The sequence below is a fragment of the Callithrix jacchus genome, chromosome X (assembly GCF_049354715.1).
Source record: "Callithrix jacchus isolate 240 chromosome X, calJac240_pri, whole genome shotgun sequence".
Lineage (NCBI taxonomy): Eukaryota > Metazoa > Chordata > Mammalia > Primates > Cebidae > Callithrix > Callithrix jacchus.
This window is the reverse complement of record NC_133524.1, coordinates 111,824,345-111,849,157: the sequence shown is the minus strand read 5'-3', so window position 1 is coordinate 111,849,157 and position 24,813 is coordinate 111,824,345. Positions and strand designations below refer to the sequence as shown.

Below are 24,813 nucleotides of genomic sequence, written 5' to 3'. Positions count from 1 at the left end.
GTGTGTTTACTAACAGGTACACTGAGGCCTGGGAAAGGCAGTTAAGAATAGAATAGTCATGCCCTGGTCGGGCGCGGTGGCTCAAGCCTGTAATCCCAGCACTTTGGGAGGCCGAGGCAGGTGGATCACGAGGTCAAAAGATCGAGACCATCCTGGTCAACATGGTGAAACCCCACCTCTACTAAAAATACAAAAAATTAGCTGGGCATGGTGGCGCGTGCCTCGGGAGGCTGAGGCAGGAGAATTGCCTGAACCCAGGAGGCGGAGGTTGCGGTGAGCCAAGATCACACCATTGCACTCCAGCCTGGGTAACAAGAGTGAAACTCTGTCTCAAAAAAAAAAAAAAAAAAGAATAGTCATGTCCTATTCTTTTATACTCCATGTTTAACAATAGGCAGAATATGACACATTAGCATTATAATATAACAAATTAGCATAATACTCTAACCTTTTTCCCCAAAATAAAACATAGGTGCTCATGCTCTTTATCTGGCTCTATTTCTCTTCTAAAATCTATCTTCAGGACCAAGAGGCAACAAGGCTTGGTGATACAGTGTTAGAATTTTCCCTCGAATAAGCTGGGATGAAATCCTCCAGCTATTATATCCCCCCAAAATGTTGTGGTTCTTTGAATAGTTACCTTGATGTCAGCACTAAAGTTGTTAATTTTTTGCCAACCCGAGTTTTCCAAATGAAAGTTTGCCCATCTAAGTAGAAGTTCTTCTGGAGACAATTTCATAAGTTCTTCCAAAGTCTCACCATCTCGGAGTAAAGCAGCCAAAGCTAGAGGAAAAAGCAAAATATCCCATAATCATTATATGACATAATAACGGTCATGCCAAGTTGATTCACTCTTTTGACATTGTTGAGTAACAGAGGTGCAAAAACTACTATAACATAGATCTGGTTTCAAGACACTCAAAAAGATAAATATATATAAGTTGATTTAATAACATAATACTACAATTTATTATTTTCTGTTATTTTTCACATTCCAAGTAACAAATGAGGTTACGGCCTTTAAGTGTACGTTTTCACATTATGTCATCTGTTTGTATAAACTGTTCTTATTTAACACTTCTAAAGTCAAGGATTTGGGGAAAGATGTTTAAAATTTGGGAACTTTTTATTTAACCTTCTGATTAAAGTCAAAGGTTCTGGGAAAGATGTTTAAAATTTGGAAATCTTTTACTTAACTTTTTGATTAAAGTAATCTAGAAACACTGGTATTTGTATTTACATATCATTAATCAATTAACTCTTGAAGTCTCAAGCCGATTTTAACAGGAATATAATTCAACCTTATTATTTTCTTTTTCCTTTATTTTTGAGACAGTCTCACTCTGTTGCCCAGCCTGGAGTACAGTGGCGTGATTTTGGCTCACTGCAACTTCTTCCCCCTGGGTTCAAGTGATTCTCTTGTCTCAGCCTATCAACTAGCAGGGACTACAGGTGCATGCCAGTATGCCCAGCTAACTTTTCTGTTTTTTTTTTTTTTTTTTTTTTTTTTAGACAGAGTTTCGCTCTTGTTACCCAGGCTGGAGTGCAATGGTGCAATCTCGGCTCACCGCAACCTCCACCTCCTGGGTTCAGGCAATTCTCCTGCCTCAGCCTCCTGAGTAGTTGGGATTACAGGCACGTGCCACCATGCCCAGCTAAATTTTTGTATTTTTAGTAGAGGTGGGGTTTCACCACGTTGACCAGGATGGTCTCGATCTCTTGACCTCGAGATCCACCCACCTCAGCCTCCCAAAGTGCTGGGATTACAGGCTTGAGCCACTGCGCCCGGCCGTCCAGCTAACTTTTCTATTTTTAGTAGAGACAGGGTTCTGCCCTGTTGGCCCGGATGGTCTCTAACTCCTGGCCTCAAGTGATCCACCTGCCTCGGCCGCCCAAAGTGCTGGGATTACAGGTGTGAGCCACTATGCCAGGTCTCAACCTTACATTTTCTATAGCACCTAACATGTAATGCCTGCTCAATAATTTTTTGTTGTTGAGAAGCCAAGCTTTTTTTGGTAAATATTTCCATAGGTCATAGGCAAAAGTTTGAGTGTTTACAGAGAACTGTCTAAATTTAAATGTTGTTTTAAAGAAGTTGTGCAGTCTTTATGCAGTAACTGCCTCCCATAAAACGACATTAATATTGAACAAGAATGCTGAAACTGTCTGATTTCTGAAGAGGTCCAAGTAATACCTCCATCAGGCAAATTTCATCTTCAGTGGACTCGGCTTGATGTTATGTCCCTTTGACACTTGGATGCTAAGAGCAGAGGCAGCATGACCATTTGTATAGAGCCCTCCTTCTGCTCCTTATCTCCACCCAATCAAAGGCTGGAAAAGATTAAACAGCCCAACATCTATGCACCTGAGGCCTTGTCAAAAATAAATCATATATTACACAAGCCAATGCCATTTTATTTTGTTTTTTCTTTCCTTCTTAAATGGACTTCAACCCCTTGAAACAAACCATGCACCACTGTGAAGAAGGCAGCAATTACAACAATGTTATTCGTTCAAAAGCAGGTACTTTTGAGTGGATTCCAAATGTAAGTGTATGCTGGGCACGGTGGCTCATGCCTATAATCCCAGCACTTTGAGAAACCAAGGCGGGTGGATCAACTGAGGTCAGAAGTTTGAGACAAGCCTGGCAAGCATGGTGAAACCCATCTCTACTGAAAATACAAAAATTAGCTGGGCATGGTGGTGGGCACCTGTAATCTCAGCTACTCAGGAGGCTGAGGCAGGAGAATCACTTGAACCCGGGAGGCGGACATAGCAGTGAGCCGAGATTGCGCCACTGTACTCCAACCTGCATGACAGAATGAGACTCCCTCTCAATAAATAAATAAATAAATAAACAAACAAATACATAAGTGTAATAAATTCCTAAAAGTGCAAAAAAGACGTAGTGGATAGATGTATAAAATAAGACCACCAGCAGACATGATAAGACTTGGGCAATACTGAGAATCCCAAACATGTAATCTTCTCCCAAAGTAACTGAGGATTGAGATGGTGATGTTTGGTATTTCTGGAATGAAATCTAAGTATTTGGAGTGGTGTTCAGTATTTTAAACTTTTCAGAGGTTAATGTAGTACTTCCTAGGACCTCAGGGGAACTGTATGGAATATGCTTAATACATTCTATAAATCCACAATGTGACATAAAAAAACCTATGCTGAAAAAATGATCCTTCTGTTGGTTCAGGAATGTGAGACCATTGAGGGTAGGCTAGATTTTGAAGGGGGTCTAAATCTGTAGAATATAAAAGTTGTTAAAACTAGGAGATAGGCTGGGCATGGTGGCTCACACCTGTAATCACAGCACTTTGGGAGGCCAAGGTGGGCGGACTGTTTGAGTCCAGGAGTTGGAGATCAGCCTGGGCAACATCATGAAACCCCATCTCTACAAAAATACAAAAATTAGCTGGGCATGGTGACTTGCACCTATATTCTCAGCTACTCAGGAGGCTGAGGCAAGAAGATCCCTTGAGCCTGGGAGTTTGAGACTGCAGTGAGCCGTAATTGTGCCACTGCACTCCAGCCTGGGTGACAGAGTGACACCTTGTCTCCAAAAAAAGGAGATGGTGCAAAATGGTGGAGCTGAGGGTGGTAAAGAGATAGGAGTTGTGTTAGACAGAGCAGAAAAAAATAGATAATCAGGCTGGGCGCAGTGGCTCATGCCTGTAATCCCAGCGCTTTGGGAGGCCCAGGTGAGTGGATCACCAGGTCAGGAGTTCGAGACCAGCCTGGCCAATATGGTGAAACCTCATCTCTACTAAAAACACAAAAACTACCCGGGTATGGTGGTGCATGCCTGTAGTCCCAGCTACTCGGAGGCTGGGGCAGGAGAATTGCTTAAACCCGGGAGGCAGAGGATGCAGTGAGCCCAGACGGTGCCACTGCACTTTAGCCTGGGCAACAGAGTGAGACTCCATCTCAAAAAAAAAAAAAAAAAGAAAGAAAAAGGAAAAAAAATACATAATCAAGTTTTAGGACTTTGGGAAAGCTCCTTAATCTCTCTGTGCTTTTGTGTCATTGTTGCAAAATTAATTGTAAAGTGCCTGACAAATGTGAATTACTAGTAGAGAGTCACGTAATTATGCTATTTTCCTGAATAACTCTATAGCATTACCTTATGCTCATTCTAGTTATCACTAATCACTACTTGAAAGTGAGAGCACGAACGTCTGCATGACTAGAAAAAAATAACTAATAAACAATTTCCAGAATGTTTGTGTTCCATTACCTTCATTCCTGCTTAATTCGATGTCAGCGAACAAACCGATCTTAATGATCTGCCAAAGCAGTCCCAAAACCAGATGAGGTTTCCCAGCCCTCAAATCTTCTGCACCAATGTTCACAACATGACACCCAATGGCAGAAGCAGAGTTCAGTGCCAAGTTCAAGTTTTCCTGCAAGACAGCCAAATTACACACTTGCTTCTCAACCTTTCCATTTTTTAGCAGTCTACTTTCTTCCTTTACTGAAAATAACACTCAATGAGGAAATTAATACCTTGTATTAATTTTATCCATATTATGTGTCACAGAAAACAAATTCCAGATTTTGTGTTAAAAAGCCTAGCTAAGACAAATTTCAGCCTTATTGCTATTGCCTTTTGCAGAATCTCATGAGAAGTTAACATATTTTTATTTGGTCCCTTTTGAAGTATGCTGGCACTAAAGGAAAAGGCTGAGTAGCACAGTAAATTTATCCATGTGAGTAAAGTGCTATCATGCCAAAAATGCCTAAGGAGAGCTTATATATTTTTGAGGGAATTTTGCTAATAATTTAATGTTCAATTGATAGAAAAGAAAAATGTTCCATTCCTTAAGCACACCAGTTAATTAAGAGCTTACGTATTTTTGCTTATCTCTGTAGTGCTTGAGCACATTATGAAATGAAAAGAACACAGAACTTTGAAATTAGAATGGGATTTGAACCTCAGTTTCAACATTAATTTCAGGCAAGCTCAGAAACCTTTCTGAGTCTCAGTTCTGTCTGTATAATCTGGATAACAATCCCACACTCAATAGTTTTTACAAGGATCAATTGGGAACCTACAGAGTGCAGAGCCTGAAGTCTGTGAACAGGTCCTCAAACAGTAATTTCATGTTAAAGGGAGGGGAGAACAATGCATACCTGAATGATGAAGGGTGTAAGTTTCTTCTTGTTGATTGCTCTTTCATCAATGGTATCAGGAACTGAAAGGTTAATCATTTTACTGAAACAAAAAATGAAAAAAAAAATGAGTTGATTTACTTTTATTAAGTGTCTTTAAATACTTAACAAACATTTTAAAGCTTACTATAACATCTCTTTCACGTACTCTAAAAATGCAAATAGATGACTTTTATCATGTTGATCATAATAAACTACCCAAATGGAAAATAAAGATTAAAAAAAAAAAAAAAGACCAGGCCTGATGTGATGGCTCATGCCTATAATCCCAGCACTTTGGGAGGCTGAGGCAGGAGGACTGCTTGAGGCCAGGAGTTCTAGACCAACCTGGGCAATACAATGAGACCCTGTCACCACAAAGAAGATTAAAAAAATAGCTGGGCATGGTGGCATGTGCCTCTAGTACTAGTTATTCAGGAGGCTGAGGCAAGAGGATTAGTTGAGCCCAGGAGTTCAAGGTTACAGTAAGCTACGATCACACCATTACACTCTAGCCTGGGCAACAGAGTGAGACCCTGTCTCAAAAAACAAAACAAAACAAACAAAGACACTCTGGCCAGCTATAGTGGCTTGTGCCTGTAATCCCAGCACTTTGGGAGGCAAAGGCAGGCAATCACCTGGTCAGGAGTTGGAAAGCAGCCTGGCTGACATGGCAAAACCCTGTCTCTACTAAAAATACAAAAATTAGCACAGTGTGGTCGCACGCGCCTGTAATCCCAGCTACTCAGGAGGCTGAGGCAGGAGAATTGTTTGAACCCAGGAGGTGGAGGTTGGAGTGAGTGGAGATCATGCCACTGTACTTAATCCTGGGCAATACAGGATACAGCAAGACTCTGTCTCAAAAAAAAAAAAAAGAAAAGAAAAGCAAAAAAAAAAAAAACCAAACCCAAAACACCCCAAAAAAACAAAACAAAAGAAAAGACCAAAATATGTGTATAGTAGCAGGTATCTCTGAGCAGAGGATTAGAACAGGTTTTATCATTTAATTTTTTTTTGTTTTTCTCATTCTTTTATGAAAATAACTTGGATATTGAAAACAAAACGTGGGCCAGGCACACTGTGGCTCACGCCTATAATCCTAGCACTTTGGGAGGCTAAGGTAGGCAGATTGCTTGAGCTCAGAAGTTCAAGACTACCCTTGTGGACAAGATGGTGAAACCCCAGACCCCATCTCTGCAAAAAATAAAAAATATTAAAAAATTAGATAGGCAAAATGGTGGGTGCCTGCAGTTCTAGCTACTTGAAAGACTGAAGTGGGAGGATTGATTGAGCCCAAGAGGTCGAGGTGGCAGTGAGCCATGATTGAATCACTGCACTCCAGCCTGGGTGACAGAGCAAGACCCTGTCTCTAACAAAAAAAAAAAAAAAAAAAAAGGGAGGGGTCAACTTTATTGAATATAGTTTAAAGACAGATAAAATCCTGCATTGAAAATGAGTCTTTTCCACAAAACAGTAAAAGTAGTTGAGCCTGAGATTCTTTCATTCACCAAATGTTTACTGAGTGCCTCAACAATGAGCCAGACACTATATTTGGTGCTGGCAGTACAGTGGTGAGAGAAAGATTAGGTAGGCTATAGTCTGTGACTCATTAGGAAAAATCTCATTTTGTAAAATCTAGATTTGACTTCAACATTTTTTATTTTATTATTTTTTAGAGACAGGGTCTAACTCTGTTGCCTGGGCTGCAGTACAGAGGCAAAATTATAGCTCAAATCGCTGCAGCCTTGAACTCCTGGGCTCAAGGGATCCTCCAACCTCAGCCTCTAAGTACCTGGGATTACAGGTGTGAGCCACTGCACCTGGCTCTAACATATTAGATGTTCATAATACTGCTCTAATACATTTTATTCTACATAGAGAAAGCCATGCTTCTTTCCAAGCAAAATTTATATCTTAAATAGTTCATTATCTCTTATTATTTTTATAATTTATATAGTTTTTGAGTTCTGCAGGGTGAGCCTCCAGAGAGAGAAGCTCCCAGTCTTCTCTCTATATCAAAATGAATGGGTCTGGGTGCGATAGCTCATGCATGTAATCAGAGCACTTTGGGAGGTTGAGGCAGGTGGATCATGATGTCAGGAGTTCAAGACCAGACTGGCCAAGATGGTGAAACCCTGTCTCTACTAAAAATACAAAAATTCATCAGGCATGGTGGCAGGTGCCTATAATCCCAGCTACTTGGGAAACTGAAGCAGAGAATTGCTTGAACCCGGGAGGCAGAGGTTGTGGTTAGCCAACATTGAGCCACTGCACTCCAGCTTGGGTGACAGAATGAGACTCCGTCTCAAAAAAAAAGAAAAAAAACAACATGCATGGGAGGCCAGGCAAGGTGGCTCACGCCTGTTATCCCAATACTTTGGGAGGCCGAGGTGGGCAGATCACTTGAGGCCAGGAGTTCGAGATCAGCCTGGCCAACATGGTGAAACCCCGTCTCTCCTAAAAATATAAAAATTAGCTGGGTGAGGTGGTGAGAGCCTGGAATCCCAGCTACTTGGGAGGTTGGGGCATAAGAATGCTTGAACCCAGGAGGTGGAGGCTGCAGTGAGCTGAGGTCATGCCACTGCACTCCAGCCTGGGCAACAGAGCGAGACTCCGTCTAAAAAAACAAAAACAAAACACACACATGGGAAATTATTTATTCACTGCCTATAAACGGAACACAAAGGAGCTGTGTGTGTGTGTGTGTGTGTGTGTGTGTGTGTGTGTGTGTGTATTTATTTATTTATTTTTTAGATGGACAGGGTCACCCAGGCTGGAGTTCAGTGGTATAAAGCATAGCTCACTGCCACCTTGTACTACTCCTGGGCTCAAGTGATCCTCCCACCTCAGTCTCCCAAGTAGCTGGGACCACAGGCATGCAGCCCCATGCCCGGTAAATTTTTAATTTTTTTGTAGAGACAGGGGTCTTGTTTATGTTGCCCCAGCTGGACCTGAACTCCTGGCCTCCAGCAATGTTGCTGCCTCAGCCTCCCAAAGGGCTGGGATTACAGCCATGAGCCACCATGCTCAGCCTATCTCACATTTCAAAAATCAGCTTTTCAAACAACCAAAATGACCCTATTGCAAAAAGAATTTTATATCCTATAATATATACTACTATGTGAAATATATCAATTGCACTACCCTAAGCACTCTGTATGTAGTAATTTACTTAATGCTTACAATAGCCCTGTGAGGTAAATATAATAATGTGGAGATCATAATAGATAGAAACCGAAATGCAAAGAGGTTGAGTGACATGATCACAGTTGTACCGTTTCAGAGTGGCAGGACTGAATATAAACTCAGTCAGACTGATTATGGAGCATGGTATTAACAACTGTGTGACACTGCCTCTATAAATTGGAACACCGATGGACAGTGTTGATAATCTTGTATTATGTCTGCCGAGATGCTGTTGGCTGTGGGGCGGCAGCAGTGACAAAAGCATTTTTTGGAAATAGGTCATTGGAAAGTGAGAACTGAAGAGTAGCCTCTTTTTTTCTTTTGGAAGCTGTGGTACTTTAAACAGACACTGACATACTTAAGTTCAACAGAGTCGTAATGTTCTGCTGGCTTGGTGATGAGAAGAAAATGGAGGCTGAGAGCTTCCCTATAAAGAGGTTGTTGATCTATGACTGAATTTTAGATTCATGGACAGACCTAGAGATCAAGTGAAAAAGGCAGAACCTGGATAATTTTCTATTCTAATTATTTCCTGAGGTGAATCTGTCAAGCATGCAGAAGCAAATATATCAATTATATGGAAGGCTATTTTTGGATATCTGGATATAAAACAAGCTAACATCTTACCAAAGCACAATTCCATCACCAACAGCTTTGAACAGGTCATCAGTGTTTGGGTTCATTGGTATAACGTGTCTACAATCAGGATCATTTTCCAAAGCTTTGTTTATCCAGTTAACAAAAGCATATTTTTCTTCCTCTAAAATTATGTTAAATAACAAGCAAGACATTAGTTCATACTCTAAGTTAACAATTTGACTCCAAAGCCTAATAGTGCTGAAAGTTAATGTGTCAGAAACATGTGGTTATTCTATGTGGAAACCCAGACACTTGGATGCAACAGAGTGGTTATTAGGAATTACAAAATTAAGAAAAAGAATAGAACACATTAACTGGTCCTCAGAGAAGTTACAAAATTCCTTAAAAATTATACTTATCTTACTGTACAATTCACTATAGTGAAGCCTATCATTACATGGATTGTATCCTGCCTCTTGCAAGCTAATAAAGCCATACAATAAACACAATACCTTTATGACAAGTATTAGTTTCAAGCCTAAATAGATGTCGCAAAAGGTAATGATTTTCTAGAGCCCTTCCTTGACATTACAGCATCCATCCCACCTACTGTATTAACCTAATAATGCCTATGAAATGATTACCTGAGTAAGAATGCTGTGTTCCTTCGCTGGACAACTCTGAAGTTCCACCCAGAGCACAAATACCTTCTTTCCTGTTGATGGCTTTGCGGAAGGTCTTGGCAATATCACTACTTTTTACCTCTTGAAAAATCTATTAATTAAAGTAATTTTGTTGATTCACAATTAATTTCAAATTAGGCACAATAAGCGTATTCATATTCTTTTATATCTTCATCACTTACATTTTTTCCATAGCTGATGTTAAAAGATATAAAAAATTGGGCTTGAGTTTTTGAAATGCTAAACAAATACTACAATACTACTGCTGAAAATGAAGTACCAGAATGTCAATTGCACACACTTGTCAAAAACATTAAGTGCTACATGCATTGAATCCACTTTAAGCCAAAAACTAATGTGATTCAAAGGCACAGGTAAATCTGTTAATTTTCTACAAACGAGGAGGACTTTGTTCTTTTCCTGGAGAGAAAACATTGAAGAATCCTCCCTCTTTAATCAAAATTCTTAATGCAAAGAAAGATAAAAATTTATAATTTAACCAAAAAACAATTTTACAGTATAATGAGGTAGCTCATTAAGAATTCATTAAATCTGCCAGGCGCGGTGGCTCAAGCCTGTAATCCCAGCACTTTGGGAAGCCAAGGCGGGTGGATCACAAGGTCAAGAGATCGAGACCATCCTGGTCAACATGGTGAAACCCCATCTCTACTACAAATACAAAAAATTAGCTAGGCATGGTGGCGTGTGCCTGTAATCCCAACTACTCAGGAGGCTGAGGCAGGAGAATTGCCTGAACCCAGGAGGCGGAGGTTGCAGTGAGCCAAGATTGCACCATTGCACTCCAGCCTGGATAACAAGGGCGAAACTCCATCTCAAAAAAAAAAAAAAAAAAAAGAATTCATTAAATCAAAAGTTACAGAATAATATGGTTAAAAATGCATTAAGCTGATAGTAATAGATGACTCTCAAGAATAAACACCAAAAAGAGGCTTTTCAGAGTTTGTCTTATTGTGGCATTTATGACGTTCAGCTTCTCTTCCCAGTAAGGAACATTCTAATTGTACAAAAGCAATTTATAACAAAGGAACATTCTAACTGTACAAAGGCAAGTTATAACAAAGTAAGTTTCACATCCTAGTACTGTGTAACCATCTGATTGGACATTCTAAAGGTCTATATTTTTCTGAGGTATTGGAATTTACCTAATTCCAAATGTGTTCCTGATCCACCAATGTGCATGGCTAAATTAGTCAAAGTCAGTAAAACAGGAGCAAGATGTAGAAACTGTAAACTGTATACAACTTTCTTTAAATGGTGTTTAGAACCTCATTTAAATGAATTAATTGAAAGAAAACTGAAGACTTCATGGAAAAGTTGCTGAACAAATGCAATTCAAAGACCCTTAACATTCTTGGCAAATATGTATTCACACACACATCTCAGGAAGATGCAGCCTATGTCTGCGGTTCATAGAACAGGGTCACAATATACTTAGCAGTTCAGGTTGTATGTGTCAGAGCAGGCATGAGCAGAAGCAGAAATGCAGCCCAAGCTATACTAACCAAGCCTTGTGTCTTGCACAGAACTGTATCAGGCTGAAAGGAGTGCCTTGTTACATTTCGTCTTTCCAGGAGGGCACCTCTATGATTAATCCATCTAGAGAAAGTGACTTTTTGGAACTGGTAGAAAAGTTGCTGTATCTGTTGTCAGTGGCCCTATTACAAAGTCATCTTTTCCTGTTACCTTTCTTAAATCCTTTCTTTGGACTTAAAAATACAATTTTGTCTGGGAGAGTAGTTAGTAAGCTGTTAAGTTTTACAAACTCAAACTTACTCAAGTATTTCCATAGCTGCGATTCTGTGCTAGGTATACTGGTAATTTTGGAGGTAGACTTCTAGAGTAAATGTCTGTATGTGTTTATGTTTGTATATATATGCAGACACACACACACACACACACTGATTACTCTAAATATATATATAACCAATGAAGTCACCCTTCCTGCTCTATGGCCATTATATTGACTCTCACTAAGTATTAACAGTGTAGAGCTGATGCACACACTCCAGGTAGTTTTCAAATCATTAAAATTATTTTTATTTAATATCTGAATTTTTAGTCCAACTGTGCCTTAACTGTGATGCATTTTGATCCCATAGCTCTCCTTTTGATAACAATGCACCTGGCTCAGGGAAAAGACAATAGTCACTAGTCTACTTCTTTCTGAACTCAACTTCATTTAGTGAAACATTGTCTAATAAGTTAAAATCTGAAAGGTGTGCATTTCTTCATGCCTAACATAACGCAAGTCCCTGCAATGACAAAAATGTTACAGCTTCAGAATGAGATATGTAAATTTATATTTCTTATTACAAGTGCTTATGCTTCAAGGGTCATTTACTTCTATGAATTAGGTTGTTTGAATGATCATGATTTCAGCTAAAAAATAAATCCAGGGCCGGGCGTGATGGCTCATGCCTGTAATCCAAGCACTTTGGAGGCCAAGGAGGGGGGATTACCTGAGGTCTGGAGTTCAAGCCCAGCCTGACCAACATGGTGAAATCCCATCTTTAAAAAAAAATAATAAATAAATAAAAGAAAAATGCAAATTTATCCTTTAAAAAAAAATAAATCCAAATTTGTTTACGTCATAGAAAAGAGTATTAATTCATATTTTAAAAAGAGAATGTCGGCCGTGTGTGGTGGCTCACACCTGTAATCCCAGCACTTTGGGAGGTCAGGGTGGTTGGATTACGAGGTCAGGAGTTCAAGACCAGCCTGACCAATATGGTGAAACTCCATCTCTACTAAAAATACGAAAATTACCAGACATGGTGGTGCGCGGCTCTAATCCCAGCTATTCAGGTGGCTGAGGCAGGAGAATCACTTGAACCTGGGAGGTGGCAGTTGCAGTGAGCTGAGATCACGCCACTGCACTCCAGCCTAGGCAACAGGGTGAGACTCTGTCTCAAAAAAAAAAAAAAAAAGGATGTCTGGAAATTGGAACTAATAACTAGAAATAGAAAAGTAGGCTGGGTGTGGTGGCTCACACCTGTAGTAATCCCAGCACTCTGGGAGGCCGAGGTGGGTGGATCACTTGCAGTCAGGAGTTTAAGACTATCCTTGGCCAACTTGATGAAACCCTGTCTCCACTAAGTATACAAAAATTAGCCGAGCGTGGTGGTGCATGCCTGTAACCCCAGCTACTCGGGAGGCTGAGGTATGAGAACTGCTTGAACCTGGGAGGTGGACGTTGCAGTGAGCTGAGATGGTGTCACTGCACTTCAGCCTGGGCAGCACCCTGTCTCAAAAAAAAAGACTATCTCTGCTATATATCCTAATGCAATTACTTCTGTAGCTCTAGTAAAACTCCTCCTTACGCTTGACAGTGAAATGCAAAGTTGTAATTAAGTTTGTTAATTTTCATTGGTCTTGCAAAAGTTATATGACCTTCATTTTCTAAATTGTTTAAAATAAATTATTCCAGCTAAGCTTAAACTTTTAGTTTCATAGTATTTTCCTTTATTCCTTAGATTTAAAAAAAGTAAAAATGGTCTAGGCATGGTGGCTCACGCCTGTAATCTCAGCACTTTGGGAGGCTGAGGTGGCGGATCACCTGACACTGGGAGTTCGAGACCAGCCTGACCAACATGGAGAAACCCCATCTCTACTAAAAATATAAAATTAGCTGGGTGCAGTGGCATATATATGCCTGTAATCCCAGCTACTAGGAAGGCTGAGGCAGGAGAATTGCTTGAACCCAGGAGGCAGACGTTGTGGTGAGCCAAGATCACTCCATTGCACTCCAGACTGGGCAAAAAGAGTGAAACTCTGTCTCAAAAAAAAAAAAGTAAAAATGGGCCAGGCACAGTGGTTCATGCCTGTAATCCCAGCACTTGGGGAGGCCGAGGCAGGCAGATCACCTGGGGTTGAGAGTTTGAGACCAGCCTGACCAAGATGGAGAAACCCTGTCTCTACTAAAGATACAAAATTAGCTGGGCTTGGTGGTGCATGCCTGTAATCCCTGCTACTGGGGAGGCTGAGGCAGGAGAATCCCTTGAACCTGGGAGGTGGAGGTTGTGGTGAGCTGAGATCACGCCACTGCACTCCAGCCTGGGCAACAAGAGTAAACTCCGTCTCAAAAAAAAAAAAAAAGAGTAAAAATTGTAAGAAAGAACTGAAGATTTGTATGTCTATGATATTGATTCACTACACAAGAATTTGCATTTTACTTTCTACTTTCATAAAGAAATTGCTTAAGTTGATGATAAAACTATTTGAGTACAAGCTTTGGCTTAACAAGGAATCTCTGAAATCAGAGACAGCACAGGACTGACTACTGTGCTGGAGTCTTCTCAATGAATCTTTTCAAAGCTGCCTGTTGTGATACTAATGAGTTCACTGTTTTGTGCTTCTTTCCCTCCAAAAGGAAAGACTTGCTTTATCATCTGTGAGCTAATTCCTGCTGTACTTTTTTCAGGAAGCAATATCCACTGTTGTTCTATCCACTGTTGTTCCATACATCTTTTTCAGCCTCCTTTACGGAATATATATATTTTCTATTCTTTTATTACGTTTCACCACCTTTCTCTCAAAGACGCTTAGCAACCAGCTAACTTCTTTTGACCCCAGAGTTACCTCAACACAGGACAAGTGGCCAAACCAAAACAATCCAGAGGCGTATGACTTAAGAAAGAAAGATTGCAGAAAGAATTGCAAAAAAAATAATTCACTGGCTTCCAGTATTTGGGGCTTATTTGCAAAATGTTTCCAAAGAAGCAGGTTTGAATTTTTCCTTTTTTGGAAAGGGAATGTCTTGTAGGCCTAAACTTAGTAATATTTGAAAAACATCACTTTTTTTTTAAAGAAATATCTACCCCAAGCCGGGTGCGGTGGCTCAAGCCTGTAATCCCAGCACTTTGGGAGGCCGAGGCGGGTGGATCACGAGGTCAAGAGATCGAGACCATCCTGGTCAACATGGTGAAACCCCGTCTCTACTAAAAATACAAAAAAATTAGCTGGGCATGGTGGTGCGTGTCTGTAATCCCAGCTACTCAGGAGGCTGAGGCAGGAGAATTACCTGAACCCAGGAGGCGGAGGTTGTGGTGAGCCGAGATCGTGCCATTGCACTCCAGCCTGGGTAACAGAGGGAAACTCCATCTCAAAAAAAAAAAAAGAAAAAAGAAATATCTACCCCAACAACTAACACCTATATAGCATTTACTATATGTCCAGGACTGTTCTGGGCAGCTGACTGCTCTGCTGAAAGTGCCATAGTATTCCTTAACAATCAAAGAAAAAAAGTCCTATTATCCAATAAGCATAAAAATCCAGTATTTTAGTTCTCCTCTCGCTGCCCAAGATGCCGAAAGGAAAGAAGGCCAAGGGGAAGAAGGTGGCTCCGGCCCCTGCTGTCATGAAGAAGCAGGAGGCCAAGAAAGTAATGAATCCCCTGTTTGAGAAAGGGCCTAAGAATTTTGGCATTGGACCAGACATCCAGCCCCAAAGAGACCTCACCCACTTTGTGAAGTGGCCCTGCTATGTCAGGTTGCAGCAGAAGAGAGCCATCTTCTATAAGCGGCTAAAAGTGCCTCCTGCAATTAATCAGTTCCCCCAGGCCCTGGACCACCAAACAGCTACTCAGCTACTTAAGCTGGTCCACAAGTGCAGACCAGAGAAAAAGCAAAAACAGAAGCAGAGGTTGTTGGCCCAGGCTGAAAAGAAAGCTGCTGGCAAAGGGGACATCCCCACTAAGAGACCACCTGTCCTTCAAGCAGGTTAACCACCTTGGTGGAGAACAAGAAAGCTCAGCTGGTGGTAATTGCACACAACGTGGATCCCATCAAGCTGGTTGTATTTTTGCCTGCCCTGCGTCATAAAATAGGGGTCCCTTACTGCATTATCAAGGGGTTAGGTAAGACTGGGATGTCTAGTCCATAGGAAGACCTGCATCACTGTTGCCTTCACACAGGTTAACTCAGAAGACAAAGGCACTTTGGCTAAGCTGGTGGAAGCTATTATGACCAATCCAACGACAGATACAATGAGATTCGCCCTCACTGAGGAGGCAATGTCCTGGGTCCCAAGTCTGTGGCTTGCATCTCCAAGCTTGAAAAGGCAAAGGCTAAGGAAGTTGCCATTAAACTGGGTTAAATGTACACTGTTGAGTTTCCTGTACATAAAAATTATTAATACAAATTTTCTTTCAAAAAAAATCCAGTATTTTAGTTTTGAAGTGTTTAGAATTTTAAAAAGCAGGGTATTAAATTTAATTTTCACTTTTTTTTTTGAGACGGAGTTTCACTCTTGTTGCTCAGACTGGAGTGCAGTGGCACAATCTTGGCTCACCACAACCTCCGCCTCCCATGCTAAACGTTTCTCCTGCCTGAGCCTCCCGAGTATAGCTCCCACCACCATACCTGGCTAACTTTGTATTTTTAGTAGAGTCGTGGTTTCTCCATGTTGGTCATGTTGGTCTTTCCATGTTGGTCTTTCCATGTTGGTCATGTTGGTCTTGAATGCCTGACCTCAGCTTCCCAAAGTGCTAGGATTACAGGCATGAGCCACTGCACCCAGCCAATAGTCACCTTTAAAGTTTACATACATATAATTCTGTGACTGCTTTTTGCCATACACACACACACACACACACACACACACACGCTCATACACTATTCTCTGAAAGTAACATAAACTGTTTTTGTTAGTAGCTTGGTTTGCAATTAACACCCCTCAAACAACAGTTCAAAGAAAAAGCAAAAACACAACAAGCAAGAACATGTTTATTTCTATTTCCTTATGCTAATATCTGACAGGAATAAAATGCTCTCTATTTCTCAGATAACTAAGCTTGACCCATATTTTGCCTGACAATTTGTAAGATGTTTCATTGATAAGGCAGATGGGTGTGGACAGACATTTGGTTAATATAGTCATAACAGTAGCATCTGAAACTTCAGGCAGGTTACTTTATTGTTGTTGATATTTCAAATTTCTTGAATAGCAGGAAGGTGCTTGGAAAAAGCCACTAGTCCCCTGTGTAATGTTGGGCAAGTCACTTCCTTTTTCGGAAACCCAAGTTTGTTTCTTTTCATTTGAAAAGTGTAGGAATATAAACATAATGATTCCTTCCAATTCTAAAATGTATATTCTAACCTAAAATGTCCTCATGAATGTTGTTTTTAAAGCCCTGGTGTTGCCAAAATTATTGTGCATGGTCTTTACTTTTAAAGAATATACTAAGGTAATCACACTTCTTCCCTTAAAAGCCACAATAGCTACATCTCAAAATCTACAAAATTAACAATTTCCCCAAGATTATTTCAAAGACACTTTTATAATTTTGTCCTTGGTAATAACAACACACTGCAAATCCTAATGATTTAGGTCTGTTCTTTCTAGTAGATTATAAAATTCTGAGCAATAAATTTTATCAAAAACAGCCAATCATAGTTAACTGCTGCTCTGAACTACTTTAAATTCACAATTAAACATGCAGTTAAAAGCGGAGCAAGTGATACATCAGAAAACATGCAAGTGCTCAAATTGCAAACAAACTGCAACTTACTATTGAACACAGAATTCAAAACAAAAGGCTTTGGCCATAACTGGAGACAAAAAAATGGTGGGAGGAAATCAGTATTTCAAAAGAAAATGGCAATAACTATATCATAATTATGACACAAGTATGCTTTTTTTTTTTTAAGACAGAATCTTGTTCCATTGCCAGGCTGGAGTGCAGTGCTGTGATCTCAGCTCACTGCAATCTCTTCCTTCTGGGTTCAAGTGATCCTCCTACTTCAGCCTCCCAAGTAGCTGGGATTACAGGCATGCACCACCACCATGCCCAGCTAATTTTTGTATTTTTAGTAGAGACAGGGTTTTACCACGTTGGCCAGGATGGTCTCGATATCCTGTCCTTGTGATCTGCCGACCTCGGCCTCCCAAAGTGCTGGGATTACAGGCGTGAGCCACTGCGCCCGGCCAACAGGTCTGCATTTTAAAAACAATCACAAAATGCTGTCAGCTCAGTAGGCATCATTACTTGGTCAGTTTGCTTCTTGAACTACTACAGTGTTCTAAAGGTATTAATTCTAACTGGAGAGAACATTTCAAAATTTCACTTGCTATGGTGAGCCACAGTTACTGATGGGAGTATATGTTATTGTTTTAGTTGTCTTAGGGTAAAATAACCCCTGAAAAAGGAGGATAGAAGTGCTAGGACATTTGTGATAAATAATACGCACTGATAACTAGTTTGTGATATACTGAAAGGAATTCCTAGTTAAGATCTAGTCAAACTCAGCCTTAAATTAATAATAAATACACCAATAAAATCTTAAGGGTATTCTTAATTAAGGGCAGAAACAACAGCTATTCTTTTATTTTTAAAATTAATTAATTAATTAATTTAGAGACAGGGTCTTGCTCTGTCACCCAGACTGGAGGGCAGTGGTGCTATCATAGCTCCCTGCAGCCTCAACTACTGGGTTCAAGCAATCCTCCTGCCTCAGCCTTCTGAGTAGCTGGGACTATAGGCTTGAGCTACCATGTCGGTTAATTTTTAAAATTTTTCGCATAGATGGGGTCTCCCTAAGTTTCCCAAGCTGACAAGGTCTCCCTATCTTGCCCAAGTTGGTCTTGAAAGCCTGACCTCAAGAGACCCTCCTGCCTCAGCCTACCAAAGTGCTGGGGTTACAGCCAGCTATTTTTAACATGTATCTCAAATACACTGTCAATAAACACAGACTGAAAATGGTATAAGTCTAAAAAATCTAGACCTCACTTGCTAGCAGCCAATAGTGGTAGGCATTGGAGAACCATGTGCCAAGTATACATTTTCCAGGCACTGAGTACAGAACACCAGACTAAGTGCTGGGAGTAGTGGTGGGAGTGGAGGGGGTAGGGGGGTAGGTGAAGGAATTAAAAACTCAGCCCTTAACCTTGAAGAATATTTGATGAAACTAAAGAAAACAAAAATTTTAAATGCCTCTTCCAATGGACTAAAAAAGATATGCTTCAAACTTTTAATTATCAAAATTATCATCCTAGAGAAAATGATTCCGTTAAATACCCCTACCACAAGAGTTGAAAAGAACTTTTTAATCAGAAAGTTCAGCTCAGGAAGCTTCCGAGACTGTGAGTCAGGGTGTATCATTAAAATTTTGGCGCACTGTTCACCATGGGAGAGAAAACACTTCAAAGATGTCACTTAGCACTTAGATAACTGCCCTTTAATGATGCCATGAAAGGAGACTGTTCACCTTATACAAGGAGCATCATGTTACATCTTTGTTTCTGCAGTGTTCTTTTTCTCAATTCATTTGTTAAGCTATTCTAGTGGCTAAAAGAAGTAAATTTAGTGGGGAGGATGACAGAAATGTTATTAGTTATAACAGTACTAATATTTTGGAACTTAATAATACTTAATACTATAACATCCCACTAGACAAAGGAACATCTATTACATCTAATAATCATGAATTTTCACATACTTACATAAACAAATTCGTCAAAACTTATTTTCCCATCTTTATTCCTGTCACCATCCAGCATGAGTTTCTGAATAATTTCTCTCACTTTATATCCTGGTAATGGCATATTAGCTTCCTTGAAAAGTTCATGAAGTTCATAGTCACAAATGAATCCGTTGCTGTTGAGATCTTTGTAAAAAAGGAGAACAAGCAAAAGAGGAAAAAAAATTGAGAGACCCAAATTAATTTATTAAGAGTATTTCCCTTCATTTCAGGCTCAGTTCATAAGCTCACCTAAATAAAATGTTTTCTTATTGCGTGGAAATAAGGTTGTTTGAAAGGGAAATGGACATCATGCATCCTGTGATTTAAGCAATGCGTAAGTAGATTTACTTGATAACAGCATCCCTAAATTACAGAAAGCATAGTTGGTTAATACAATTATTATTAACTTGGAACTAATAGGATTTTTTAAAAAAAGAATTAATAGATCGTAAACCTACAAAACACCTGTATGGTATAGAATAATTTTTACCGTAACTATAGGAGTTTTGTGTTTGTTTTTTTTTTTTAATTTTTAACTTTTTATTTTTAAAAACGGGGTTTCACCATGTTGGTGAGGCTGGTCTTGAACTCCCGACCTCAGGTGATCCACCCTCTTGGCCTCCAAAGTGCTTGGATTACAGGCATGAGCCACCACAGCCAGCCCAGAGTTTTGTGTTTCTTATTCTTCCATTGCTCTAAAAGAAGTTTTATGAATTTAATGCTGAATCTTTTCAACGTACACCTGAAATTAAGGAATCACCTTCAGTGCCAATTATTTTAAGAGTTAATGTAAACAAACCTTAATATAAGACAAATATAGTTTATAAAAATAAATGTACTACTGAGGAAAGCAGATGTTTAACATGACTCTATAAAATCCTTTTAATTTTTGTACTACTGAAGTTTCTCAGAGTATGTCTCGAAGTGCTGATTAAATGAAGTTTATTCTGAAACTTTTAAAAATAGAAAAAAACACCTGATCAATGACCAAAAGTTAATTGATTTAGAAAACGGCTAATGTCCTGAGGGTTCTAACCACTTGAGTATATTATTTTTTTGAATAACGTTTAATGTTCACAAGTAATTTCAAATATCTTCTGTTCATAATGCCTTTTATTCCTTAGGTCCCACTGATTTTCATATGTAAATTTAATTATACTAGAAGGAAACAACCTGAACAGAGAAATGACTCAAGATGACCTTAGCACTGTTTAAGAAATGTCTTGTGGCCAGGCACTGTGGCTCATGCCTGTAATCCAAGCACTTTGGGAAGCCAAGGAGGGCGGATCACCTGAGGTCACCTCACCTGAGGTCACGAGACCAGTTTGGTCAACATGGTAAAACCCCGTTTCTAATAAAAATACAAAAAATTAGCCAGTGTGGTGGCAGGCATCTGTAATCTCAGATACTCAGGAGGCTGAGGCAGGAGAATTGCTTGAACCTGGGAGTCAGAGATTGCAGTGAGCCAAGATCACATCACTATACTCCAGCCTGCGTGACAGGAGTGAAACTCCATCTCAAAAAAAGAAAAAAAGAAAATGTACTGTGAATAGTTAATCTGTTTGACACATTACTTAAAAATGCTGTAGAAGGTATTGATCTTGATACTGGGAATGTCACAGGCAACAAAAGAAAGTTTTTCTCTCAAGGAGCTCACATTCTACTGACATATAACATGAGGTATGACTATAAAACGTAATATAATTTAACAATATAAATGTTATTAAAAAAAATAAAGCAGGCTGGGCACGGTGGCTCATGCCTATAATCCCAGCACTTTTGGTGGCCGAGGCAGGTGGATCACTTGAGGTCAGGAGTTTGAGACCAGCCTAGGGCACGTGGTGAAACCCGTCTTTACTAAAAACAGAAAATTAACTGGGTGTGGTGGCGGGTACCTGTAGTCTCACCTACTTGGGAGGCTGTGGCAGGAGAATCACTTGAACCTGGGCCATGATTGCACCACTGCATGAAAAAAGCATTATAAGGGGTTAGACTGGGGCTACTTTGTTCCCAGGAGACATTTTTGATTGCCATAATGGGAGAAGGGTGTTGGGCTGGGAGAGGAAGCACCTGGCATACAGTGGATAGAGGCTGGGGATTCTCTTAAATATCCTACAGTGGACATGACCCCCCTCCGTATGTACAACACAGAGTTATGCAGCTCAAAATGTCAATTGTGCTGAAGTTGAGTAAACCTAGGTTATAGAGATATTAGGGGGCAGGGATGGTGGTGGTGCTACCGAAGGCCACTTTGGTGAGGTTATATTTGAATGAAGACTTGCCTGAGGTAAGGTAAGCAAATCATATGGCTATCTGCGGCAAGAGATTTCAGGTAGAGGAAATAGCAAATGCAAAGTCAGTGATGCTGCAGTGTGTCTGGTGTGTTTTGGGAAAAGTAAATATCCAATACGACTTGGGTAGAGTGAACAGTGAACAAGGGGGAAAACGAGAGATAAGGTCAGGGAGCTAGCTGATCATGTAAGTTCTGCTAGACCAATATATTTCACGGAATACATAGAAATTTCTTTCTAAGTGTGATCTAAGTATAATTCACATTAGCAAATTTGTGATTAATTACTAAAATTGCAATTTGCAGGAATTCTCTGGGGGATTAAAAATTAGATTAAATTAAAATATTAAGTATACTGTATGGAACCATCTTGCCAACACCTTGAATGCTGATGAAATTCTATGTTTAGTTTTAATGCAGTCTATTTTAAGTATCAAATTTTCTTAAACATTGATTACTACATTTTAAATCTTTGAATTAAAACATCTGTATTTTTATTTCTACTTTGATATTTTTTTGAGACGGGGTCTCTGTTGCCCAGGCTGGAGTGGTATGAGCATGGCTCACTGCAGCCTCAACCTCCTGTGCTCAAGCAATTGTCCTGCCTCAGCTCTCCTGCATGGCTGAGACCAAAGGTGGGCACCATCATGCCTAGCTAATCAACATATCTGTACTTTTAAAACATCAATAACAAACCACTCAATACTTACTGTGAAAATCACTTAGATTTCCTTTGAGGTAAAGCATTTAATTTCCCTAAGGCGTATATTCACTTGCTTTTCTTTGGATTTATAAAAGGTCATACATCAAACTCTATTTCTACATGCAAAGTGTTTCTACATAGAAATCAATTCATCAATAATGCCTGCAGTTGCTAAAAGAACAAAGTAATCCCATGGCACTGTGGCAAAATTTTAGTGGCTCTTGTATGAAAGTCTTGGGTTTAAAGCCACCTGTTCCCATGCATATACGAACCTGTTTTTCCTATTTCCTTTCTAAAATTACAATGGAGCTCAGTACTAGAGGATAAGTGTGGCAGAGTGAAAGAAACACAGCATACATGCTTGAAGAGACACACCCTGGAAATAATGTGACACAGTGTCTTACCTCAACTTGGTTACTAATTTGCACGTCACCTCTTCAGGCCTTAGTTTTCTCACCTGTAAAATGAGTGCTTTGGACCAAATAACCTCTGAAGTTTCTTTTTGGCTCTATCGGACTCTGATTCTAAATCAAAATACACAAGACTTCACAACCCTCCCCCCACACAAACACATTTAAAACCTGGAGATAGAACAGTAATGCATATTAAATGCAGATAGAGAGTAATAACATTCTGATCACTACTACACCTTATTATCCAAGTATAATATTCTTTCATTTTTATGATATCTTTGGCCAAAGAGATAGCTTATTCCTTTTAACTGTCAAAACTTTGTTCACTTTAGTGGGTTCTTTTTTCTTTTAAGCTATTTTATTAATTTAATTTGAGACAAAGTCTCACTCTGTCACCCAGGCTGGAGTACAGTGGCGTGATCTTGGCTCACTACAACCTCTGCCTCCCAGGTTCAAGCAACTCTTCTGCCTCAGCCTCCTGAGTAGCTGGAATTACAAGAATGTACCACCATACCTGGCCAATTTCTGTATTATTAGTAGAGATGGGGTTTTGTCATTTTGGGCAGGCTGGTCTTGAACTCCTGGCCTCAAGTGATCCTCCCACCTTGGCCTCTGAAAGTGCTGGGATTATAGGTGTGAGCCATCATGTCTGGCCCACTTTAGTGGTTTTTTATAGAAAAATATTTAAAAATATATTATACTTTTCTCTGAATTCTGAAATGAGACATATGAGTATATTATATATGTGTAATTTAATCATTTGTTATTGACTCTAGTTTATTATTTATTTATTTTGGGGTGTGGTCTCACTTTGTTGCCCAGGCTGGAGTGCAGTGGCCCAATTCTGGCACACTGTAGCCTCAACCTCCCCAGGCTCAGGCGATGTTCCCAACTTAGCTTCCCAAGTAGCTAGGATATTATGGGTGTGTGCCGCCATGCCCGGCTAATTTTTTCCTGTTTTTGTAAAGACAGGGTTTCACCATGTTGCCCAGGCTAGTCTAGCATTCCTGGCCTCAAGCAATCTGCTTGCCTTGGCCTCCCAAAGTGGTAGGATTACAGGCATGAGTCACCAAGCCCAGCCAATTTATATATAAAAAAAAATCTTTAGAGACAGGGTCTCATTCTGTTGCCCAGGCTGGAGTAAAGGGGCACAATCATAGCTCACTGCAGCCCTGATATCCTGGCCTCAAGCATTTCTCCCAAGTCAGCCTCCTGAGTAGCTAAGACTACAGGCTCTTACCACTATGCCCAGCTAACTTTTTGTTGAGACAGTGTCTCACTATATTAACCAGGCTAAACTCAAACTCCTGGCCTCAAATCCTGCCACTTTGGCCTCCCAAAGTGTTGGGATTACAGGTATGAGCCAGTGTGCCTTGACTCTAGTTTAGACTGGAGTATATAATAGGCATATAACAGGTATTGATCTTTTTGTATTCTTAGTGGTATGATAGAAGTGGAAGGTAGAGATGTTTTAAATTAGATATGGGAGAACTACAGTGGATTCAAAGCTATATGAAACTAACTAGGGCCCAGAAAGTCTATCTGGCTGCCTATTTGTATTAGATTAGAATACAAATCTGGTGAGTGGGACTGGTGGCTCATGCCTGTAATCCTAGCACTTTGGGGGGCAGAGACAGGAGGATCACTTGAGCCCAGGATTTCGAGGCTGCAGTGAGCTATGACAGCAACATTGCACTCTAGCCTGGGCACCAGAGTGAGACATTGTCTCAGAAACAAAGAAAAAATAAACAAAAAACTCCAGAAATTTGGGTCATAGGCAGAATTGTTCTTTGCATGAACCCTCCCTGAAATAACCTCTCTTGAGCATTAATTAGAAGGTAGTTCATTGATGTGATTAAAAGATGCCAGGAAGTAGCCACCCTAAAACATAACTAACATAAAATAAACACATTTGGAAATTCCATTTCGAAGTAAGGGTAGTAGTAATGGATGCTTTTAGAAAGGGACAGGAAAATTTTAAAGGAAATTGGAGGAATAAGAATTTGTCATTACGTGACAAACTTCCTTATCAGGCTGCAAATCTCACAATTAAGATCCTTTTAAATCTTTGTATCTCCCACCTCAATACTTAGCACAATCTGTTGTATATAATAAGCAATGGAGGCTGGGCACAGTTGTTCACGCCTGTAATTCCAGCACTTTTCAGATCACGAGGTCAGGAATTCGAGACCAGCCTGACCAACTTGGTGAAACCCCATCTCTACTAAAACTACAAAAATTAGCCAGGCGTGGTAGCACACACCTGTAATCCCAGCTATTCAGGAGGCTGAGGCAGGAGAATTGCTTGAACCTGGGA

The 24,813-nt window shown here is 40.0% G+C and overlaps 1 protein-coding gene across 20 annotated transcripts in view; it reads right to left on the bottom strand.

The window, feature by feature from the left end:
* PLS3 (plastin 3) overlaps positions 1-24,813 on the bottom strand; it is a 93,000-nt gene that overhangs the window by 12,493 nt on the left and 55,694 nt on the right. For all 20 annotated transcript variants that reach the window (XM_035289281.3, XM_035289288.3, XM_078363597.1 and 17 more), the window contains 6 exons: positions 19,071-19,234; positions 9,573-9,702; positions 8,977-9,109; positions 5,146-5,227; positions 4,250-4,415; positions 641-783 (listed from right to left, as the gene is read on the bottom strand). In XM_035289281.3, the coding sequence (XP_035145172.1) occupies positions 641-783; positions 4,250-4,415; positions 5,146-5,227; positions 8,977-9,109; positions 9,573-9,702; positions 19,071-19,234 (818 nt within the window). The remainder of the gene's footprint in view (positions 1-640; positions 784-4,249; positions 4,416-5,145; positions 5,228-8,976; positions 9,110-9,572; positions 9,703-19,070; positions 19,235-24,813) is intronic.